The 22,863-nt window shown below is 42.0% G+C and overlaps 1 protein-coding gene across 1 annotated transcript in view; it reads left to right on the forward strand.

Moving 5' to 3' along the window:
- Positions 1-613: 613 nt before the first annotated feature.
- The window catches only part of CAVIN2 (caveolae associated protein 2), a 99,227-nt gene continuing 76,977 nt past the window's right edge, over positions 614-22,863 (forward strand). The window contains exon 1 of the mRNA XM_069733896.1: positions 614-1,390. Within this exon, the coding sequence (XP_069589997.1) occupies positions 896-1,390 (495 nt within the window). The 5' untranslated portion in view covers positions 614-895. The remainder of the gene's footprint in view (positions 1,391-22,863) is intronic.

The following is a 22,863-nucleotide window of genomic DNA, read 5'->3' on the forward strand; positions in this document are numbered from 1 at the left end:
GACATGCTCCAACGTTTCCAAGAAAATATAGCGGGAAGACACAGCCAAGGATCATAGCCAGAGATGAAGTACTGTTGGGGCCCACCGGATAGCTTCTATCTGCATGGCTGCAGGTGAACGACAGGTCTCCCGCTAGAAGCATTTTGGAGAAAAATATATCTGGTTGCAGTTGTCTGTCCATGGTTTGAGCTGCTTGAATTGTGTGACAGGTTGCCTTTAAATTGAGGAAATGTCCCAGAAAGAAAACGTCCACAACAAAGGAAAGATAATCTTACAATAACTGCGACTTTCCCTCTAAAAGAGCTCTGTGAAAACTGAGATCTCTAACCTATATTTGTAAGTAAAAAGAAATGTAGATGTGAACCACATCATGAGTTATTCCCTTGGCAGATGCGAACAATACTTCTCTCTGAAAATAACTTCATCCAGGAAAAAAACACACTCAGTGTTCCAGTGTATCATAGCAGCCAGCCAAAAGTTTTCCCCTGCAGCCAAGAGAACTAGAGATGGCTCCAGTCCAACATTGGGTGTTTTCTCTGCCTCCATGAAGTCATTATTAAACTATGGCATGTTAAAAAAAAACGTAAACCTGCACATCTAGGAGTGCCGTGACATGGAGTATATGCTCTGGAACACTCCCCTGGATCTGAAAAGTTTGGATAATTCACATTTCGCCTCCCACTGGGTGGAGCAGAGGCTTAAAAGGGAAGCTGGAATGTAGTTGCTGGCAGTGTTTTGCTGCAGACTAGTGTGTCATACTATCCTATCAAAGGAGAAGAAGCCAAAGAAGAGAACATCTGCTACTTTTACAATACATTCATTAGAATATATCATCAGAAAGCACAAGAGGAAAAGTAAAGCAGCTGCACGGATTGATTTGTGAACATCTGTGAACATGGAGGAAGATGCACTTCAGATAGAGAAGAGCAATGAAGAGTTTCAGAAGAGTGCTGATCATGAGAGCCAGGAGCTGGTGGTGCCCAGCCACAGCCCTGCGGAGTCCCCCAGCTCTAGCCCTACACCCCAGCAGCTAGTGGCGGACTCCATCAAAGACACTAATCAGGTCAACGCCATCACAGTCCTCACCCTGCTGGATAAACTAGTGAATATGCTGGATTCAGTGCAAGAAAACCAGCACAAGATGGAAAAGAGGCAGATTGACATAGAAAACTCAGTAAAGGGTATCCAAAATGATATCACCAAACTTTCCAAAAGTCATACGTCTACCAGCAACACTGTCAGCAAACTTCTGGAGAAATCTCGCAAAGTCAGCGCCAACATGAGAGAAGTCAAGGATCGTATGGATAAGCAGACTGTGCAGGTGAAGAAGCTGGAAAGCAACCACAACGTACTCTTGAGAAGAAATAATTTCAAAGTCCTGATCTTCCAGGTACGTTACTCTGAAATTGTTCAAAATATAACTTTTTCTGTTAAGTTAATTAACGAAAATATCTTTTAGAAAGATTCTTATTTGTATAACATGTACATGTACTGACTGGTACCCTGTGCAGCCACTCCTGTCTCGCTATGGAGCTGGTGGTACTTAGAGTATAATTATCATGATATACAAAACCTATTTATATATATATATATATATATATATATATGTATATATATATATATATAGATGTCATTTTGGATGTATTGTTTTACATAAACATGTGATTCTTCAGAATTTGTTTTAGTCTTTGCCTGATGAAGAGACCTGTGTAGTCTCGAAAGCTTGCAATTTGTTACCATCTTTTCAGTTAGCCATTAAAAGGTATCAACCACTGAGGACTCTCAATCCTAAATATTTTTGCTTTACTATTGGCATATTTCAGCAAAATCTTTATCATATCATATAAATTTCTCATATATCACAATCTTGTATATAATAATTCAAAACCACAGTTTCACTTTAAGAAATGGCTCAAGCAAAATGCTCAATATAAGCCCCGTATATAGTTGAAATGAATAGGTGGGGTAATTTTTTGTATAGCGGAAAAATTGAATATTATATAATAAAGCGAGTGCTAAATGACTTGTTTCCATTGATATTTTTGAGAGTTGCGATTTGAATTTTGCGATTTTGTGAAAACAATCAAAGTACAGACTACTTGCATACAGGTCACAAGTTGTACATAAACAATATTGCCAAGTGACACCTGCACAACCAAAAATCTAACAGGTTTGGATTTTTTGTCATGAAGGCATGCAGCCCTATTGACAATCGTCACAATGTGAGGGCACCATCTTCATGTTGTCATGTAGCCTTACCCTGTAGTAATTTAATTTCACTTGGGGCCCCCGTTTCTCAAGGAACTGCAAGGTGGTGGTGTAACCAGTGCCACTAAAATGGTGCACGTCGAAACATTTTCAATGTAAAATTAGCAACTTTTGGGGCCAGCCAATAACTTTGGAAATGGAAAAGAAAAATGGGCGTGGTGGCCACATAGGACTCGGATTCGGCTACAATTATTTAGGAGGAGAACAATTTGGAGATGAAAATCCACTCGGAGCAGATGTAGACTTAATTTACTGATTACGTTAAAATGTAATTAATTTTTTTATGAAACTTGCACATATTTATGTGTTTGGCACAAATCACTCCAACTGCTTCCTCGACTCATGGGCCACTGGTTTAATCCTATTCTGCTTCTTTGTCACCTGCTGTAAACAGGCCATAACCATCACTCGCATGTACAACGACAGAAGCAGATGACCACTCTCTGCGAACTCGCTTTCGCTTACATATGTGGGTAGTAATCATTTCTGTATCATATGTAAAATTCCATGCAGATGTCATCTCATCGGGATGGAAATATTGGTCATCATTGCTGTGATATCTATAGTATGGAAAATGGGCACATTCGCGAAAACATACCATTTCTGTAATTACTTTAAATGGGGACCATGTGTGGAAAGAAACTCTGGAAAAAATATGAATTGTAAAGTGTGCTCAGCGTTCACTTTTATTGTTCCATGACTTGGTTTGATTTATGTCATTTTCTAACAAAAATATCTTCCTTAAAGAGGCTCTGGAATCACTGATTCACAGGGAAAATACCACACGCCTAATTTTTGTAGTTTTTTGACAGCTAGGGTGGGGAGCATTGCTGTAGGGAGTGGCTGGTGGTGCACATTGATATATTGCCGGCATCACTGGTCACCTACAGAGCAGTGTGAAAGCTAGTCCAGATGTGGCCGAAGGGTGGGCGGCTGCGTATGTTCTACATACACTGTCAAAATAAGTGACTGTTTCCTCCCCACTGCTACTCTTATGTCTCGGAATACCTCTTTGCAAACATTTACTTTTTATAATTCATACATGTTTTTATGTATTTCTTTCTTATACTATAAACCTTTTTTGTAACAGTGTAACTGCAGGATGTGATATAATATAAAGAATCACTTTTAACTTTTCCTTTTCACTTAGTAGATACGGAATTTCATGTGCTCAAGCTAATCGTGAATAATTCAGACCAAAAATGGAAAAGTTGAATCTTCACCCTTTCAACTCTGAGCATTTTAGCATGTGTCCAATTCTGTTGAGCATTTCTTAATTTAACCCTGGGCTGTGTCAGTTTTCTTTCTCAGACTGGGCACAGCTTCAACATAAAATAAGGCAAAATGCAATTGTCTTACAGGGTTCGAGTACTTCACTCTTTCAGGTTATGAAGGCATCAGCAAACTTTATACTTTATGACCTGTCATCTTTCAGAATGGTCCACATGCATTAATTTACCTAATATGTGAGGAGCTTGAGGGCACAACATTCTCTGCTGGACAGTGAGAGTACCTGGGGGGCTAGGGGGTTGTTATACACCCTCAATAGAGCAGCTAGATTTGTAAATTGGCACATTAATTCATTTGCAGAACATACATCACTCTTTAGTAAACTGATAAGGAGTTTTTCTGCTAATCAGGTGTAGCTTAGAGTTTCTTGGCCTTACATGTGGCATCTTGGCCTTACATGTGGTGTTCAGCACCTTTCTTTATTAGACATCTATACAGTTTGATGTTACATGAAATGCCACGTGTTAGACCTACTTCGCACATTCAACATTCACGCTCCAAATATGGACTGAGATGTCTGGACCTGTCTCTAACTGGACAGTCTCACAGGCACAGATACCTCCAGCCAGACCGGACATTGATGTCCACACTCAGACTATGAATGTTGGAAGTGTCAAAATGGCCTAAAATACATTTTTAGTTATTTAGGATAGTGTTGTCTGACCTATTGCTTTCTTCAAACTATGTATCCTAGCAGGGGCAGACATATCATTGGTGCAATCTGTTCAGCCACAGAGGGGCCCAAGACGTAAGGGTGCCATTAACCCCTCCAAAGCAGGTGGAATTGTGCATGGGCTGTAATGGGCCCATATATTGTTCTTGCAAAGGAAACCTTTTGTGTCTATGTCTGCCAGGGTCTCCCATCATGTCTTGTTAAAAACTTAGAATGGGTTTTGACTTGGTAGGTGCAAGCATGCTGGAAATTACAGTTTAACCCCTTTCTGATGTTTGACATAGTAATACACCCATGTCAGACTCCCTCCTTTTGATGTGGGCTCCGGCGCTGAGCCCATATCTTTCCCAGCACATGTCAGCTGTTTTGAACAGCTGACATGTGCCTCTAACAGCCACTGGTGGAATCGCGATCCACCCACGTCTGTAAACCTGCAACATTTAACTCGTGCTTCCGGCAAGCGCGCCGGAAATCTCACCCATCGATGACCCTGTCACATGATCACGGGTTACCAATGGGTTGGCATGACAACCAGAGGTCTCCAGCAGACCTCTATGGTTGTCATAGGCAGATTGCTATGAGCGCCGCCTGGTGGTCAGTGTTCATAGCAAGGGAGCATTTCTGCTACACACAGGCGATCTAATCATCATCTTCCATAGAGACTATTGAGGCTTGCAAAAAATGCTTTTAAAAATATAAAAAAATAAAACAATTATAAAAGTTCAAATCACCCCCCTTTCGCCCCATTCAAAATAAAACAATAAAAAACAAATATACACATATTTGGTATCACCACGTTCAGATTCACCCAATCTTTCAATATATAAAAATAGAATTAACCTGATCACTAAACGTCGTAACAAGAAAAAAAGTCAAAACACCAGAATTCCGTTTTATGGTTGCTGTTACATTGAAATAAAATGCAATAACGGCCAATCAAAAGCTTATATCTACACCAGAATGGTATAATTAAAAACGTCAGCTCGACACGCAAAACATACGCCCTCACCCAACCCGAGATCATGAAAAATGGAGACGACACGGGTATCAGAAAAGGACATAACTATCAACGCAATATGCCTTTACACGATACTATACATTTGGATTATTCACTATCCGTTCCCCTGGGATTAGATGTATGGGAGGACTCGTGTGATTGTAGCAGGGCGTTGTGCGTATATAAGCAGTTACAAGTATTTGTGTGGGCACTTTTTCTATATGGCAAAGGTTAGGAAAAAACTGGCCTTGTGTCACATTTCCGTATGTGGTGTAAAATCCCAGCTCCAAATATTTTACATTCCTCTTGAGCAAGCAGCCCAGCCCAGGATAAGACTTAGCTGCATTGTTGTGGCACTGACAGATAGCCGGCAACTCGTCTCCCACTGGCTTTCATGGAAGTAGCGTATTTCCCACAGGCAGTACTTCTACTTTGATTCATTTTCACACATTTTCAGTTCTTTTCTGATTGCATTACAAGGATTTTTCAAACATACACTATATTCCTGTCATGCTGTAGCTTATAACACATATGCGGGGCAGACGTACCATCGGTGCAGTCGCACATGGGCCCTGGAGGTGAGGGCCCATTCCCACTTCAAAATCCGCTTCTGTCACGGACACATAAAGGGTGCGGTATGATGAATTACAAATGGCCCATTTACTGTTCTTCTGTATGTATCTACCCCCGCATATACAGTGGCTTGCAAAAGTAGTCACCCCTTTGCATTTTTGGTGTTTTACTACCTCACAACCTGAAATTCCACTTTTTTTGACGGTTTGCATCAGTTCAAGTAAAGAACATGCCTTCAAGTGTGAACATTTGATTTTCATTTTATTGTGAAACAAACAACAAATAGGACAAAATAACTGAAAACTTCGGGGGTGCATAACTATTTACTCCCTTCAAGTCAGTACTTTGTAGAGCCTCCTTTTGCAGCAATTACAGCTGCAAGTTGCTTTGGATAAGTGTCTAAGAGTTTTCCACATTTGGCCAATGAGATTTTTCACAATTCCTCAAGGCAAAAAAACTGCTCCAGCTCCTTCCAGTTAGATGGTTTCCTCTGGTGAACAGCAATCTTCAAGTCTGACCACAGATTCTCAATTGGTTAAGGTCTGGGCTTTGACAAGGGCGCTCCAAAACATTTACAATTTTCCCCTTAAACCATTTTTGTTGCTTTAGCAGCTTGCTTTGGATTATTGTCTTGTTGGCAGGTAAACCTCCGCCCCTGTCTCAAATTACCAAATTACTGATGGACTGAAACAGGTTTTGCTTAAGAATATCCTTGTATTTCGCACCTTTCATCTTCCCCTCGACTTGGACCGTTTTCTCTGTCCCTGGTGATGAAAAACCATCGCCACAGAATGATTCTGCCACCACCATGTTTCATAGTGGGGATGTGTTCTTGGGGTGATGAGCTGTGTGGGTTTGGTGCCAGACCTAGCATTTACCTTGGCGGCAAAGAAGTTCAATTTTAGTATCATCTGACCACACCGCCTTCCTCCATACATTTGGGGAGTCTCTCACATGTCTTAGCAAACTCAAAAAATGCCTTACAATTTTTGTGTATCAGTAAAGGCTTATTTTGCCCTCCCTTCCCTAAAGACCACCTATAGGGAGTGTATGGCTTATTGTGGTTGTATGGACAGATACTTCAGGTTCTGCTTGGGAGCTCTTCATGTGACTTATGAAGGGAATTGCTTGCACCAGAAATTAGTGGTGAACACATTCACATGCCAATTTTAAGTTATTTGATGCTTTAATTTTAATTTATGCCTATAATTTTTCTCACTTCACCAACTTAGACTATTACTTAGACTGATTCATCGCACACAAATTGGATTCCAAAAATATTTAAACACAGGTTGTAATGTAACAAAATAGATAAAAAGTGGGTGAATACTTTTGCAAGCCACTGTATACTAGTTGAACCAAGATTCTTCTATTATGACCCTCATTTAGAGTTTATTTACACAACTGAGTTTGTGGTCCATGTTCCCATCACAGCAGAAGAAAACTATTGCCTCTACCCCTGCACATTGAAATTATATCCTGTTTGTGCGAGAAATGTCAGTATCCTAAATACAGTGAAGAAATTAACAGTGAACAGCTTAGCAAATTGAAGATGAAATGATCCCTAAAATGGCTAAAGTTAATGAGATGACACATTTCCGTTGTAGTTTAGGGAAAAAAAAAAAAAAAAAATATATATATATATATATATATATATACATTGTCAGCTTTTTATTTTAAAAAGTGTAGAAAAGGAAAAATGGGCCAATGCGAAAGTTTGGGTAACTTTGGAAATTTATGTGCTCAGATAATTTTGACCAAGGTTTCAGACCTTAATTATCCTGTTAGGGTTATGGCTTGTTCACTATCATCGATCGGGAAGGCCAGGTGATGTAAATTTCACAGCTTTATAAAAAAAAACAGCCTCCTCTAACCTTGTGCCAAAAAATCAGCAGCCATGGGTTCTTCTAAGCAGCTGCCTAGCACTCTAAAAATGGTGGAGATCCATAAAGCAAACAAAGGTTTCTGGACCTATTATTAAGTCCTGTTTTTCTATTGTATCAAATACTTATTTCTTGCAATAAAATGCAAATTAATTATTACAATTTGATTTCTAGATTTCTTTTAGATTTTGTCTCTCACAGTGCTCTTCGGGATATGCATGGAGGCGTATCTGTGGTTATAATGATGATGAAACAGTGACTGGCAGAGTTGTAAATGGCCGATATGTGTTGCAGGGAGTCTGCGCTGTAAGCCTGAAGTAATGCTGTTGTTATTGGACCTGTAGCCCCCACAAGTGTTTGTATAATTGTGAAGGGAGGCTTGCCAGGCTAGTTATGAGAGCTGGGCAGGATGAACTAGCCACACACAACTCCCATCCATGGGAGTAGTTACAACTACATAATGTGATCATGGTGTGGTCACATGGTTGGTAGTGGTTCCTGTGTATGGACCTGAATGTTCTCTGTAATGGAGAGTGTGAAATCCTGGATGGCTTGTGTGTTGGGAGGTCCTGTGTGTGGACTGGATCCCTGAATAGCACACTGTGAGGCTGTGGACCTGAAGACTGGTGTGTTTGGAGATCCTGGGAGTAGAATCGGATACCTGAACAGCGCACTTAGAGACTTGTGTGTTAGACAGTCCCGAGTGGGGATGGACGTCCTGAACAGCGCATGCAGTAGCCTGTGTTGGGAGTCCTGGGAGTAGGACTTCCTGAAGAGCACATGGGAAGGAGTGTATGCAGAGTCTGCAACGGCACTGCATTGGGGGAGCTACAGCCCGTCTGAGGATCTGGACTAACTGATGTGTGCCTGCCAGGCACGTTGGTGATCCCAGTTCGGCAGTTTCCCTGGAGGAGAGAGGACTGACAGGAGGTCAGCATGTGGAGCAGGAGCTCCAGAAAGGTAACACCTGGGAAGTGGGCTATCATAACAGCAGAGAAGTATCTGCCAGTGGAACAGACTGTTGGTGCTTGTTGTGTTCCATGGACATTGATGAACTGTTCTGCGTACGGTCACCCTTGGTAACTGGACGAAGTGAGAGGTCCAGCATGTTTAGTGTCTGTGAGTTAAAGCCGTATGTGAAATATCTGAGTTAAAGCTGCAACTTAATGTCACCGGTTGGTGCCTATTGTGTTCTATGAAGTTTACAATGAACTGTGCATAGCCCAGATTATGACTGCATAATAAACCACATGGATTATTTTTGTGAGAAAAACGTATCTGTGTGACTGTGTCCCATTGCTAAGCGAGTGTCCCCTAACACATGCAGTAAGCGCTATCTCACAATATATACATATATATACTATATATATATATATATATATATATAATTGTTTAAGGGGTACTTCCGTCTGTCTGTCTTTCTGTCTGTCGGCAACTTCCGTCACGGAAATCCCACGTCGCTGATTGGTCTCGCCAGCTGCCTGTCATGGCTGCCGCGACCAATCAGCGAGGGGCACAGTCCGATTAGTCCCTCCCTACACCCCTGCAGTCAGTGCCTGGCGCCCGCATACTCCCCTCCACTCACCGCTCACACAGGATTAATGCCAGCAGTAACGGGCCGTGGGTACCGCACTCCGTAACCGCTGCTATTGACCCTGTGTGACCAAGTTTTTACTATTGATGCTGCGTATGCAGCATCAATAGTAAAAGGATCTAATGTAACAAAAAGAACGTTATTCTCATCCCCTGACGTGGCGCTGTCCTCGGCAGTGCAAGCGGCATGTTCCGGTGCTAAGGATGCTATGCGAGAAGGACCTGCCTTGACGTCACGGTCATGTGACCGCGACGTCATCACAGGTCCTGCGCTCATACCAACTCTGGGACCGGAAGCTGCCGCGTGCACCGCACACAGGCGCCAGGACTACAAGAGCCCTTCAGAAGGTGAGTATGTTTATTTTTTATTTTAAGTCTTTTTTAACCTGTTACATACGTGGCTGGGCAATGTACTACGTGGCTGGGCAATATACTACGTGGCTGGGCAATATACTACGTGTCTGTGCTTTATACTACATGGCTCTATGCTGTATACTACATCGCTGTGCAATATACTACGTGGCTGGGCAATATACTATGTGGCTGGGCAATATACCACATCACTGGGCAATATACTATATGATTGGGCAATATACTACGTGGCTGGGCAATATACTACGTAGCTGGGCAATATAGTACGTGACTGGGCAATATACTACGTGGCTGGGCAATATACTACGTGGCTGGGCAATATACTACGTGGCTGGGCAATATACTATGTGGCTGGGCAATATACTACATGGCTGGGCAATATACTACATGGCTGGGCAATATACTACGTGGACATTCATATTCTAGAATACCCGATGCGTTAGAATCGGGCCACCATCTAGTATATATATATATATATATATACACACAGTATATTTGACACCATACTAATCTATTTTATCCCATGTGTACACTATAACACTATACAAATCCATTATTCACTTCACTAAGTTTAAAGGGGTTTTCCTGTCAACAAAGTACATTTTAATCAATAGATCTTGGAATAATAATAATTTCCACGATTGGATGTGTTTAAATAAAATATTCCCGTGCTGAGATAATCTTAGAAATGTGCCCCTGCTATGTACTGTGTAATGGCTGTGTCTGACCATGCAGGAACATGGTCTGATCATACTACAGCTCCTAGGTGGGGGAGGAAGCAAAAGAATATACAGACAGGACAGCATGGGGTCACAGCTCCTGAGCAAGGGAGAGTATATAGACATTACCGCATGGGAGCACAGCCAATTCTTTCTTTGAGGTAAAATATTGCTTAAAAACTGACTTGGAAATTATTTTCTCAACACAAAAAATCAGTTGTGACCCACTGCTGTTCTGTCTGTATACACTTTTTTGCATCCCTCTCCTGCCCAGGAGCTGTGATACCGTGCTATCCTGTCTGCATACTCTTTTGCTTCCTTCCCTGCCCAGGAGCTGTGATCCTGTGCTGTTCTGTCTGTATTCTCTTGTGTGTCCCTCCCCTGCCCAGGAGATGTGATCCCCTGCTATCCTGTCTGCATACTCTTTTGCTTCCTTTCCTGCCCAGGAGCTGTGATCCTGTGCTGTTCTGTCTGTATTCTCTTGTGTGTCCCTCCCCTGCCCAGGAGATGTGATCCCCTGCTATCCTGTCTGCATACTCTTTTGCTTCCTTTCCTGCCCAGGAGCTGTGATCCTGTGCTGTTCTCTCTGTATTCTCTTGTGTGTCCCTCCCCTGCCCAGGAGCTGTGATCCCCTGCTATCCTGTCTGTATATTCTTTTTCTTCCTCCTCTGCCCAGGAGCTGTGGTATGATCAGACCATGTTCCTGCACAGTCAGACACAGCCATTACACAGAACACAGCAGGGGCACATGTATAAGATTATCTCAGCACAGGAACATTTTATTTAAACACATCCAAGTGTGGAAATGATTGTCATTCCAAAATCGAGTGATTAAAATGAACTGTTTGTGGGGAAACCCCAAAGTCCAATTTCGCACATCTTATTTCAGCTATGTATTTCTTTCATTTCTTAGTCCAGTTTGACATATTTATCTTTCACGGCCCATGTACAACTGATTTCCGGACCGCCACTAGACATGGCTTCTCATAAGTGCTGAACACATGAAATGGGCTTTGCGGTAAGGAATCAAATGAACACCAGAGGGCGCCAATACAGATATTCAATAATATGTTACAGGAAACGCCTTCAAGACCTTAAACGCAGAGCGAGAAAAACTATTTTTTAATTCTTAGATTGTTTAAAATTAAATAAAAGTTTCTTTTTTTTTGTTTCCAAAAACAATGATGGCATACTAGATACTTAATTCTCATCACAAGCATTTTTTGAATTTTTATTGGTCACCCTTTACATGCATTTTTATCATGTTTTTGATGCTGCAATTTTCTTTTTTGGTATGTTAGGTATTAAAAAAAGCTGCTTTGTTTTTGATACTTCCGGCTATTTGGCTTTGACAACATTCTGGTGATACAGTCATGTGCGGATTACACGCGTTTATTACCTGCAGATTTTCTACCTCTAATGCAATACTGTAGGGAAAATCCACACATAAAACTCAGAGACTGCTGCACAGAAAAAAAACAGCGGCATTAGATTTCTATAAACCACATCCACTTTGCTGTAAGTGCAGAGTAAAAATATACAGTGTGAAGAACAAGCCAAAATCTCATCATGAGAACCTAACCTTTTGTCCAAAAACAGCAATGGATTTTTTGATTGGCCCTGCAATCAACACCACATAGCTCAGATTCCTGCACCCCTATAAGTGTCATATTGGGGAGGGTGAGAAGACAAATATTTGGGTTAATCGCAGTCACACCTGAATTGATTACTAGAAATTTGCTCTGAGGTTATTCATGGTAACAAGCTCCAAGTCAAGCGTTATCCAACATCTTCATAATAGTTTGAGGCATCAACAACATTATCTAACGTTTTCATCTTTTCTTGCAATGTAAAGGAATGAATTATTTAGTTGTCTTCTGACAGGTGGGTGAATAGGAATGTACTATGAAGCGCCCTCCAGTTATACAGAATTTCCCACATTAGAAAAACTTCTGCAATTCTAACATTTTAGCCTTGTTCTTGGTAGCATGTTAAAGAAGTTAGACACCTTTTTATCCTCTTAATGATCGTCTTTTTCGCCTTATTGACCAGCTACAGGTTTTTTTGTTTTTTTGTTTTTTTTATTTTACCAGCTATATCTAAATTTTTTTTACATTTTAATTGATGTTACTTTGTGGTATGCATTACAAATTGTATTTTTTAGCAACTGTTTTGTTATATAAATGAACTATCGCAGAATCAATAGTTTATACGTACCTCCAAACAGCTCCTAAATATATGTGTATATATATATATATATATATATATATATATATATATATATATATTTATATTTATACAGTATATATATGTGTGTGTCTATTACTTATTTATGTTGGTGTGTGTTTATATATATATATATACACCGTATATACTCGAGTATAAGCTGACCCGAGTATAAGCCGAGACCCCTAATTTTGCCACAAAAAATTGGGAAAACTTAATGACTCGAGTATTAGCCTAGGGTGGGAAATGTAGCAGCTACCGGTAAATGTCAGAATTAAAAATAGATACCAATAAAAGTAAGATTAATTGAGACATCAGTAGGTTAAGTGTTTTTGAATATCCATATTGAATCAGGAGCCCCATATAATGCTCCATACAGTTCATGATGGCCCCATAAGATGTTCCATACAAAATACGCCCCATATAATGCTGCACAAATGCTGATTATGGCCCCATAGGATGCTCCATACAGACATTTGCCCCATATAATGCTCCATAAATGCTGATTATGGCCCCATAGGATGCTCCATACAGTCATTTGCCCCATGTAATGCTCCATAAATGCTGATTATGGCCCCATAAGATGCTCCATACAGTCATTTGCCCCATGTAATGCTCCATAAATGCTGATTATGGCCCCATAAGATGCTCCATAGAGATATTTGCCCCATATGCTGTTGCTGCGATAAAAAAAAAATCGCATACTCACCTCTCGTCGCTCAGGCCCCCGGCACTTGCTATACTCACCTGCTCCCCGTTCCGCCGTCACCAGCCGCCGATACGTTCCCCGTCCACTGCACTGACTGTTCAGGCAGAGAGCGGCGCGCACTAATTGCGTCACCACGCCCTCTGACCTGAGCGGCAGTGCAGAGGATGCAGAAGACACAGCGGCGGCTGGCGATGGTGGAACAGGGAGCAGGTGAATATAGCTCACTGCTTATACTCACCTGCGCTGGCAGCTTCTTCCTGTAGTGAGCGGTCACATGGTACCGCTCATTACAGTAATAAATATGCGGCTCCACCCCTATGGGAGTGGAGTGGGGTCCATATTCATTACTGTACTGAGTGGTACCATGTGACCGCTCACTACAGGAAGAAGCTGTCAGCACCCAAAGAACGAGGGACATGAAGGGACCGTGCCAGGAGCAGGTGAGTATGCTTAGACAGCTGCCACTCCACCTCCCCTGCCGACTCCTGGGTATGACCCGAGTATAAGCCGAGAGGGGCAATTTCAGCCTAAACAAATGGGCTGAAATTCTCGGCTTAAACTCAAGTATATACGGTATATATATATATATATATATATATATATATATATATATATATATATAGTGCAGACCAAAAGTTTGGACACACCTCATTTAAAGATTTTTCTGTATTTTCATGACTACGAAAATTGGAAATTCACTCTGAATGCATCAAAACTATGAATTAACACATGTGAAATTATATACTTAACAAAAAAGTGTGAAACAACTGAAATTATGTCTTATATTTTAGGTTCTTCAAATTAGCCACCTTTTGCTTTGATAACTGCTTTGCATACTCTTGGCATTCTCTTGATGAGCTTCAAGAGGTAGTCACCGGAAATGGTTTTCACTTCACAGTTGTGCCCTTTCAGGTTTAACAAGTGGAATTTCTTGTCTTCTACTTGGAATATGTTTTTTTTTTCAGTTTTCCAAGCAATTATATTGAATTCCATTTACAGGCACTGCAAGATCTCAAACATAGCTTTGAATGTGGTCAAAACGACCCTACATGTGATAAGGTTAACAATTAGTTTTTGGTCTTTTCTATTCCTTTCTTTGTCCTCTGCTGAGCTCTTAGTTATAGCCAGAAGTAAATGATTTAATTGAAAGCATATATGGTACGCCTGGCTGATGACATGTATGTAATAAGAAGACAGAATGAAACTTTCCATAATTATGTTGTCAAAACAACTGCTGTTTCCTCATTGATTTAATGGAATACAATTTTCCATCATGCTTTGCTTTAGTGCAGGACTGGCATACTGTTAACGCTGATACACACTGACACTGATCTAAATTCCCACACAGAAAAATGTACCGTAGCTATATAATTATATATGTCATTTACCGAAATATCCTGCAGCAACATGATATATGTGTAAGATAGGGGAACTATAACTATTCTTTATGGTGTGTTTGCTCTATTAATTTGAGATATGCATAAAATGTATTACCCTATTTATTTTATAGCCAGAAACTGATATCTGATGATTACTTCTTTATGTTACACTAGCTGAAGAGCCCGGCGTTGCCTGGGCATAGTAAATATCTGTGGTTAGTTATAGCACCTCACTTCTCTTATTTTCCCATCACGCCTCTCATTTTCCCAATCACATCTTTCATTTTCCCCCTCACATCTCTCATTTTCTCCCTCACACCTCTCATTTTCTCCCTCACTCCTCTCATTCCCCCCTAACACTTGTCATTTCAACCTCACATCTGTCATTTTCTGATAACTCCACTATTTTTCCTCACTCCTCTCATTTTGCACTCACACCTTTTCATTTTCACCTCTCACCTCTCATTTTCACATCATCACCTCAGTATATACATGTTTGTCATCTCCCTTATATATAGTATACATCTGTATGTCATCTCCTGTATATAGTATATACCTATATGTCATCTCCCCTGTATATATTATATACCTGCTGTGTGTCATCTCCACTATATATAGTATATACCTGAATGTCATCTCCTTCTATATATAGTATATACCTGTATGTCATCTCCTCCTGTATATAGTATATACCTGTGTGTCATCTCCCCTGTATATAGTATATATATGTGTGTCATCTCCTCCTGTATATAGTATATACCTGCATGTCATCTTCTATATATAGCATATACCTGTATATCATCTCCTCCTGTATATAGTATATACCTGTAGGTCATCTGCTCCTGTATATAGTATATACCTGTGTGTCATCTCCTCCTGCATATAGTATATACCTGTATGTCATCTCCTCCGTACCTGTATGTCATCTCCTCCTCTATATAGTATATACCTGTGTGTCATCTCTCCTGTATATAGTATATATCTGTGTGTCATCTCCCCTGTATATAGTATATACCTGTGTGTCATCTCCTCTTGTATTAGACCTCGTTCACACGTTATTTGCTCAGTATTTTTACCTCAGTATTTGTAAGCTAAATTGGCAGCCTGATAAATCCCCAGCCAACATGAAAAAGCCCTCCCCCTGGCAGTATATATTAGCTCACACATACACATAATAGACAGGTCATGTGACTGACAGCTGCCGTATTTCCTATATGGTACATTTGTTGTAGTTTGTCTGCTTATTAATCAGATTTTTATTTTTGAAGGATAAGACCAGACTTGTGTGTGTTTTAGGGTGAGTTTCGTTTGTCAAGTTGTGTGTGTTGAGTTGCGTGTGGTGACATGCATGTAACGACTTTTGTGAGATGAGTTTTGTGTGGCAACATGCGGGAAGCAACTTTTTGTGTGTCGAGTTGCATGTGACAGGTTAGTGTAGCAACTTGTGTGCAGCAAGTTTTGCGCATGGCGAGTTTTGCGCGTGGCGAGTTTTGTGTGGTGCCTTTTGAGTATGTGCAAGTTTTGTGTGAGGCAAATTTTGCATGTGTTGCAACTTTTGTGCATGTGGCAATTTTTCCGCGTGTGCAAGTTTTGCGTGTGGCGAGTTTTCCATGAGGTGAGTTTTGCACTTGTGGCGAGTTTTGCAAGAGCCTAGTTTTTGCATGTGGCGAGTTCTGCGCGTGGCGAGATTTGAGCGGCGACTTTTGTGTTTCGACTTTTATGTGGCGAGGTTGGCGTATGTGTGGTGAAATGTGTGCTGAGGGTGATATGTGTTCAAGCACGTGGTAGTGTGTGGCGCATTTTGTGTGTGTGTTCATATCCCCGTGTGTGGTATATACTCTTTGGCGCCATCGCTCTCACTCTTTACGTCCCCCTTGTTCACATCTGGCAGCTGTCAATTTGCCTCCTACACTTTTCCTTTCATTTTTTCCCATTATGTAGATAGGGGCAAAATTGTTTGGTGAATTGGAACGCGCGGGTTTAAAATTTCGCCTCACAACATAGCCTATGATGCTCTCGGGGGCCAGACGTGTGACTGTGCAAAATTTTGTGGCTGTAGCTTCGACGCCTCCAACACTTTTCCTTTCACTTTTCCCCATCATGTAGATAGGGGCAAAATTGTTTGGTGAATTGGAACGCGCGGGGTTAAAATTTTGCCTCACAACATAGCCTATGACGCTCTCGGGGTCCAGACGTGTGACTGTGCAAAATTTTGTGGCTGTAGCTTCAACGCCTCCAACACTTTTCCTTTCACTTTTTTTTTTCCCATTATGTAGATAGGGGCAAAATTGTTTGGTGAATTGGAACGCGCGGGGTTAAAATTTCACCTCACAATATAGCCTATGATGCTCTCGGGGTCCAGACGTGTGACTGTGCAAAATTTTGTGGCTGTAGCTGCGACGGTGCAGATGCCAATCCCGGACATACATACACACATACACACACACACATACACACATTCAGCTTTATATATTAGATAATGTATCTGATGCTCTTTATTATACGTATAGCCTTTATGTGACTACTGCATACATATTGTGGTAGAAGACGCTTATGGCCTCCTCTCTTGTAGGAATAGCAATCCACCATAGTTCTAGAGTGGTGGTGGGGGGGTGTTTTCTCTATCTGTGGTGAAGTGGGGTCTATCAGGGCAGAAAATATGCTGTACAACTCCTACACAGAGCCATAATATAGGCATGGGCATAAACTGTTTCTCGGAGCCAACTTGTTATTGAAGGGATATACATAGCTGCCAATATTTCAGGGTTATTTAGTCCTGACAGCCCCTCCTCTCCAGGTAACCCCAATCGCTCCTATAAACAACCACATCTGGAATAAACCTGGACCCTTCCAGCCTAGGAGTCCCGGAAAATCTTCAGCAGTTGGCAACCATGGATAGCCTAAGTAGGACTCCTTTTTGGAAGTGCATTTGAACAGCAAGGTGGATTGCTGTGAGGGGAACTAGAGAAAAAAAAATCTATAAATCTTCAGCATAGCGTGTGTGAACGAACTGAGTGTGAGCTGAGCGTAAGTGTGAACGGCGGTAAGTGTGACTTGTGGTTCAGTGACTTCGGCGGTGTGTGACTTGTGATTCAGTGAAGAGGTATTTGGAAAGCCTTTAACAAATACCTGTGTGAATTGGTGTGAGTTGCTGAATTGGGAATAGCTATATTCATCAGGGGTTAACTTAGGGTGGGGGCTCATAATTAAGGGTTTATAAGGGGCAGCTGTTTGGGGCTCAAGTCCTTTTTGGAAGTGCATTTGAACAGCAAGGTGGATTGCTGTTAAGGGAACTAGAGAAAAAAAATCTATAAATCTTCAGCATAGCGAGTGTGACCTGAGCGTAAGTGTGAACGGCGGTAAGTGTGACTTGTGATTCAGTGACTTTGGATTCAGGGAGATTCAAAGGGAGGAATTACTGAATTGCTGTCTGTAGTTTATTAATACTTTGTATTTATTTATTTATTTTTTTATTTAACTTTTCTGTCTGGTGCAATCCCCATTAGGAAATGTGCTCCACTCTTGTTAATGCCATCCAGTGCACATCTTGCCACATGTATGCAGTCCTTGAGCAACCGGTCGAGGGTGCATACTGCTGTGCCAGATGTGAGCACGTTGTGCATTTGGAAGCCCAGATTCTGAATCTAAATGTGCAGCTGGCGACACTGAGATCCATAGACAATATGGGGAGGAGTCTCCTGCTCACGGAGCAGACGCTCAATGGGATAGATGAGGTGGGGATGGTAGGATGGAACTGCAGGATGGTGAAGTAGCAAGCTGGGTGACAGTTAAGAAGCGGGGTAGAGGGAAGAGTGCCAGGGAGGCTAGTCCTGATATGGCACACCCCAATAGGTTTGCTAAGTTGGCAGATGAGGGGGGTGCCAGTACAGGGGTAGCACTGCAGCATATCCTCTGAAAGCCGGAGGAGTGACTGCTCCAGTAAGGAGGGAAATAGGAGAGCAGGGCTGGCCAGACAGGTGCTGGTAGTGGGCGACTCAATTATTAGGGGAACAGATAGGGCAATCTGTCACAAAGACAGGGATCGTCGAATGGTGTGCTGCCTACCTGGCGCTCGAGTCCAACACATCGCTGATCGGGTGGACAGATTACTGGGAGGGGCTGGTGAGGACCCAGCGGTCATGGTGCACATTGGCACAAATTACAAAGTTAGAGGTAGGTGGAAGGTCCTTAAAGATGATTTCAGGGAATTAGGCTGCAAGCTGAAAGCAAGGACCTCCAACGTGGTATTTTCCGAAATACTGCCTGTACCACGTGCCACGCCACAGAGGCAACGGGAGATTAGGGAGGTTAATAAGTGGCTCAAGAATTGGTGTAGGAAGGAGGGGTTTGGGTTCCTGCAGAACTGGGCCGACTTCTCAGTTGGCTACAGGCTCTACGCTAGGGATGGGCAGCACCTCAATGGGGAAGGTGCAGCTGTGCTGGGGGAGAAAATGGCTAGAAGCTTGGAGGAGTGTTTAAACTAGGAATTGGGGGGAGGGTATTCATTTTATAGGAGGGGAAGATAGTGCAGATAGAGACCTGGGCACAAATATGGAAGTTGGGGGTGGGGGCGGCATGGGGGTGGGGTTAGAACAGTTAATAATTTAAGAAAGAATGGAGGTACAGAGAGGAACATCAAGTGCATGTATACTAATGCCAGAAGCCTCGCCAACAAAATGGACGAATTAGAACTAATGTTGTTGGAGCATAATTATGACATGGTGGGGATATCTGAAACATGGCTGGATGAGAGCCATGACTGGGCTGTTAACTTGCAGGGCTATAGCCTGTTCAGAAATGACCGTACAGATAAGCGAGGGGGAGGGGTGTGTCAATATGTAAAATCGTCCTTAAAACCCATCCTGCGTGATAATATAGGTAAATTTAATGAAAATGTAGAATCCCTGTGGGTGGAGATAAAGGAAGGGGGAAAAAATAATTACTGATAGGGGTTTGTTATAAATCTCCCAAAATAATGGAAGCAATGGAGAATATCCTCGTAAAGCAAATAGATGAAGCTGCGACTCAAGGAGAAGTCATTATTATGGGGGACTTCAACTACCCTGCAATAGATTGGGGAACAGAAGCCTGCAGTTCCAGCAAAGGTAATCGGTTTTTGACCACTATGAGAGACAATTACCTTTCACAACAGGTTCAGGACCCAACAAGAAGGGGGGCACTGCTAGACCTAATATTAACCAACAGGCCAGACCGCATAGCAAATATAAGGGTTGGGGGTCACTTGGGAAATAGCGATCACAGAATAATAAGTTTTCATGTATCCTTTAAAAAGATGTGTAATAGAGGGGTTACAAGGACACTAAACTTCAGGAGGGCAAATTTCCAACGGATTAGAGAGGATCTTGGTGCAATTAACTGGGATGATATCCTGAGACATAAAAATACACAAAGAAAATGGAAGACGTTTATTAGCATCCTGGATAGGACCTGTGCACAGTATATACCATATGGGAATAAACATACTAGAAATAGGAGGAAACCAATATGGCTAAATAGAGCTAATTAGAGCTGTAAGGGGCGCAATAAGTGACAAAAAGAAAGCATTTAGAGAATTAAAGGAAGTAGGTAGTGAGGAGTAGGGTTGAGCGAAACGGGTCGGCCATTTTCAGAAGTCGCCGACTTTTGGCAAAGTCGGGTTTCATGAAACCGGACCCGACCCCTGTGTGGGGTCGGCCATGAGGTCGGCGATCTTCTGAATCTGGTATCGGAATTCCAATACCGAGTTCCGATATGTTTGCAATATCGGAAATCGGTATCGGAATCCATATTTAAGTGTAAAATAAAGAATTAAAATAAAAAATATTGCTATACTCACCCTCTGACGCGCCCTGGTACTAACCGGCAGCCTTCCTTCCTTAGAATCAGCGCGTGAAAGACCTTAGATGACGTCGCGGCTTGTGATTGGTCGCGCGACCGCCCATGTGACCGCTCACGCGACCAATCACAAGCCGCGACGTCACCGAAGGTCCTTCAAGCGCTGATTCTTAGGAAGGAAGGCTGCCGGAAAGAAGCAGGGCGCGTCCGAGGGTGAGTATATTCCTATTAGGTATATACTCACCCTTGGACGCGCCCTGCTTCTTTCTGGCAGCCTTCCTTCCTAAGAATCAGCGCTTGAAGGACCTTCGGTGACGTCGCGGCTTGTGATTGGTCGCGTGAGCGGTCACATGGGCGGTCGCGCGACCAATCACAAGCCGCGACGTCATCTAAGGTCTTTCACGCGCTGATTCTAAGGAAGGAAGGCTGCCGGTTAGTACCAGGGCGCGTCAGAGGGTGAGTATAGCAATATTTTTCATTTTAATTCTTTATTTTACACTTAAATATGGATCCCAGGGCCTGAAGGAGAGTTTCCTCTCCTTCAGACCCTGGGAACCATTAAAAACCCAATGCACTGCATTGGGTTTCGTGTTTCGGCCGACCCCGACTTTTCTATAGGATCGGCCGATTTCACTCGACCCGACTTTTGAGAAAGTCGGGTTTCGTGAAACCCGACCCGATCCTATAAAAGTAAAAGTCGCTCAACCCTAGTGAGGAGGCATTAAATAAATACAGAAAATTAAATAAATTCTGTAAAAAGCAAATCAAGGCAGCAAAGATTGAGAGAGAGAGACTCATTGCCAGAGAGAGTAAAAAAAAATCCCAAAATATTCTTTAACTACATAAATAGTAAGAAACTAAAAAATGATAGTGTTGGCCCCCTTAAAAATAGTTCGGGTGAAATGGTGGATGAGGATGAGGAAAAAGCCAATATGCTAAATGACTTTTTTTCATCAGTATTTACAAAAGAAAATCCCATGGCAGACAAAATGACTAGTGATAAAAATTCCCAATGAAATGTCACCTGCTTAAACCAGCAGGAAGTGCGGCGGCGTCTAAAAATCACTAACATTGACAAATCTGCGGGCCCGGATGGGATACACCCCCGAGTACTGCAGGAATTAAGTACAGTCATTGATAGACCATTATTTTTAATCTTTAAAGACTCCATAATAACAGGGTCTGTACCACAGGACTGGCGTATAGCAAATGTGGTGCCAATATTCAAAAAGGGGACAAAAACTGAACTCGGAAATTATAGGCCAGTAAGCTTAACCTCTACTGTGGGTAAAATTCTGGAGGGCATTCTAAGGGATGCTATACTGGAGTATCTGAAGAGGAATAACCTCATGACCCAGTATCAGCACGGGTTTACTAGGGACCGTTCATGTCAGACTAATTTGATCAGTTTCAATGAAGAGGTAAGTTCCGGACTGGACCAAGGGAACCCAGTGGATGTAGTGTATATGGACTTTTCAAAAGCTTTTGATACGGTGCCACACAAAAGGTTGATACATAAAATGAGAATAATGGGGATAGGGGAAAATATGTGTACAGAAAGTGGGTTGAGAGCTGGCTCAGGGATAGGAAACAAAGGGTGGTTATTAATGGAGCACACTCGGACTGGGTAGCGGTTAGCAGTGGGGTACCACAGGGGTCAGTATTGGGCCCTCTTCTTTTTAACATATTTATTAATGACCTTGTAGGGGGCATTCAGAGTAGAATTTCAATATTTGCAGATGACACTAAACTCTGCAGGGTAATCAATACAGGGGAGGACAATTTTATATTACAGGATGATTTATGTAAACTAGAAGCCTGGGCTGATAAATGGCAAATGAGCTTTAATGGGGATAAATGTAAGGTCATGCACTTGGGTAGAAGTAATAAGATGTATAATTATGTGCTTAATTCTAAAACTCTGGGCAAAACCGTCAATAAAAAAGACCTAGGCGTATGGGTGGATGACAAACTCATATTCAGTGGCCAGTGCCAGGCAGCTGCTACAAAGGCAAATAAAATAATGGGATGCATTAAAAGAGGCATAGATGCTCATGAGGAGAACATAATTTTACCTCTATACAAGTCACTAGTTCGACCACACTTAGAATACTGCGCACAGTTCTGGTCTCCAGTGTATAAGAAAGACATAGCTGAACTGGAGCGGGTGCAGAGAAGAGCGACCGAGGTTATTAGAGGACTGGGGGGTCTGCAATACCAAGATAGGTTATTACACTTGGGGCTATTTAGTTTGGAAAAACGAAGACTAAGGGGTGATCTTATTTTAATGTATAAATATATGAGGGGACAGTACAAAGACCTTTCTGATGATCTTTTTAATCAAAG

This window comes from Ranitomeya imitator, chromosome 7 (assembly GCF_032444005.1).
Source record: "Ranitomeya imitator isolate aRanImi1 chromosome 7, aRanImi1.pri, whole genome shotgun sequence".
NCBI classification, from domain to species: domain Eukaryota; kingdom Metazoa; phylum Chordata; class Amphibia; order Anura; family Dendrobatidae; genus Ranitomeya; species Ranitomeya imitator.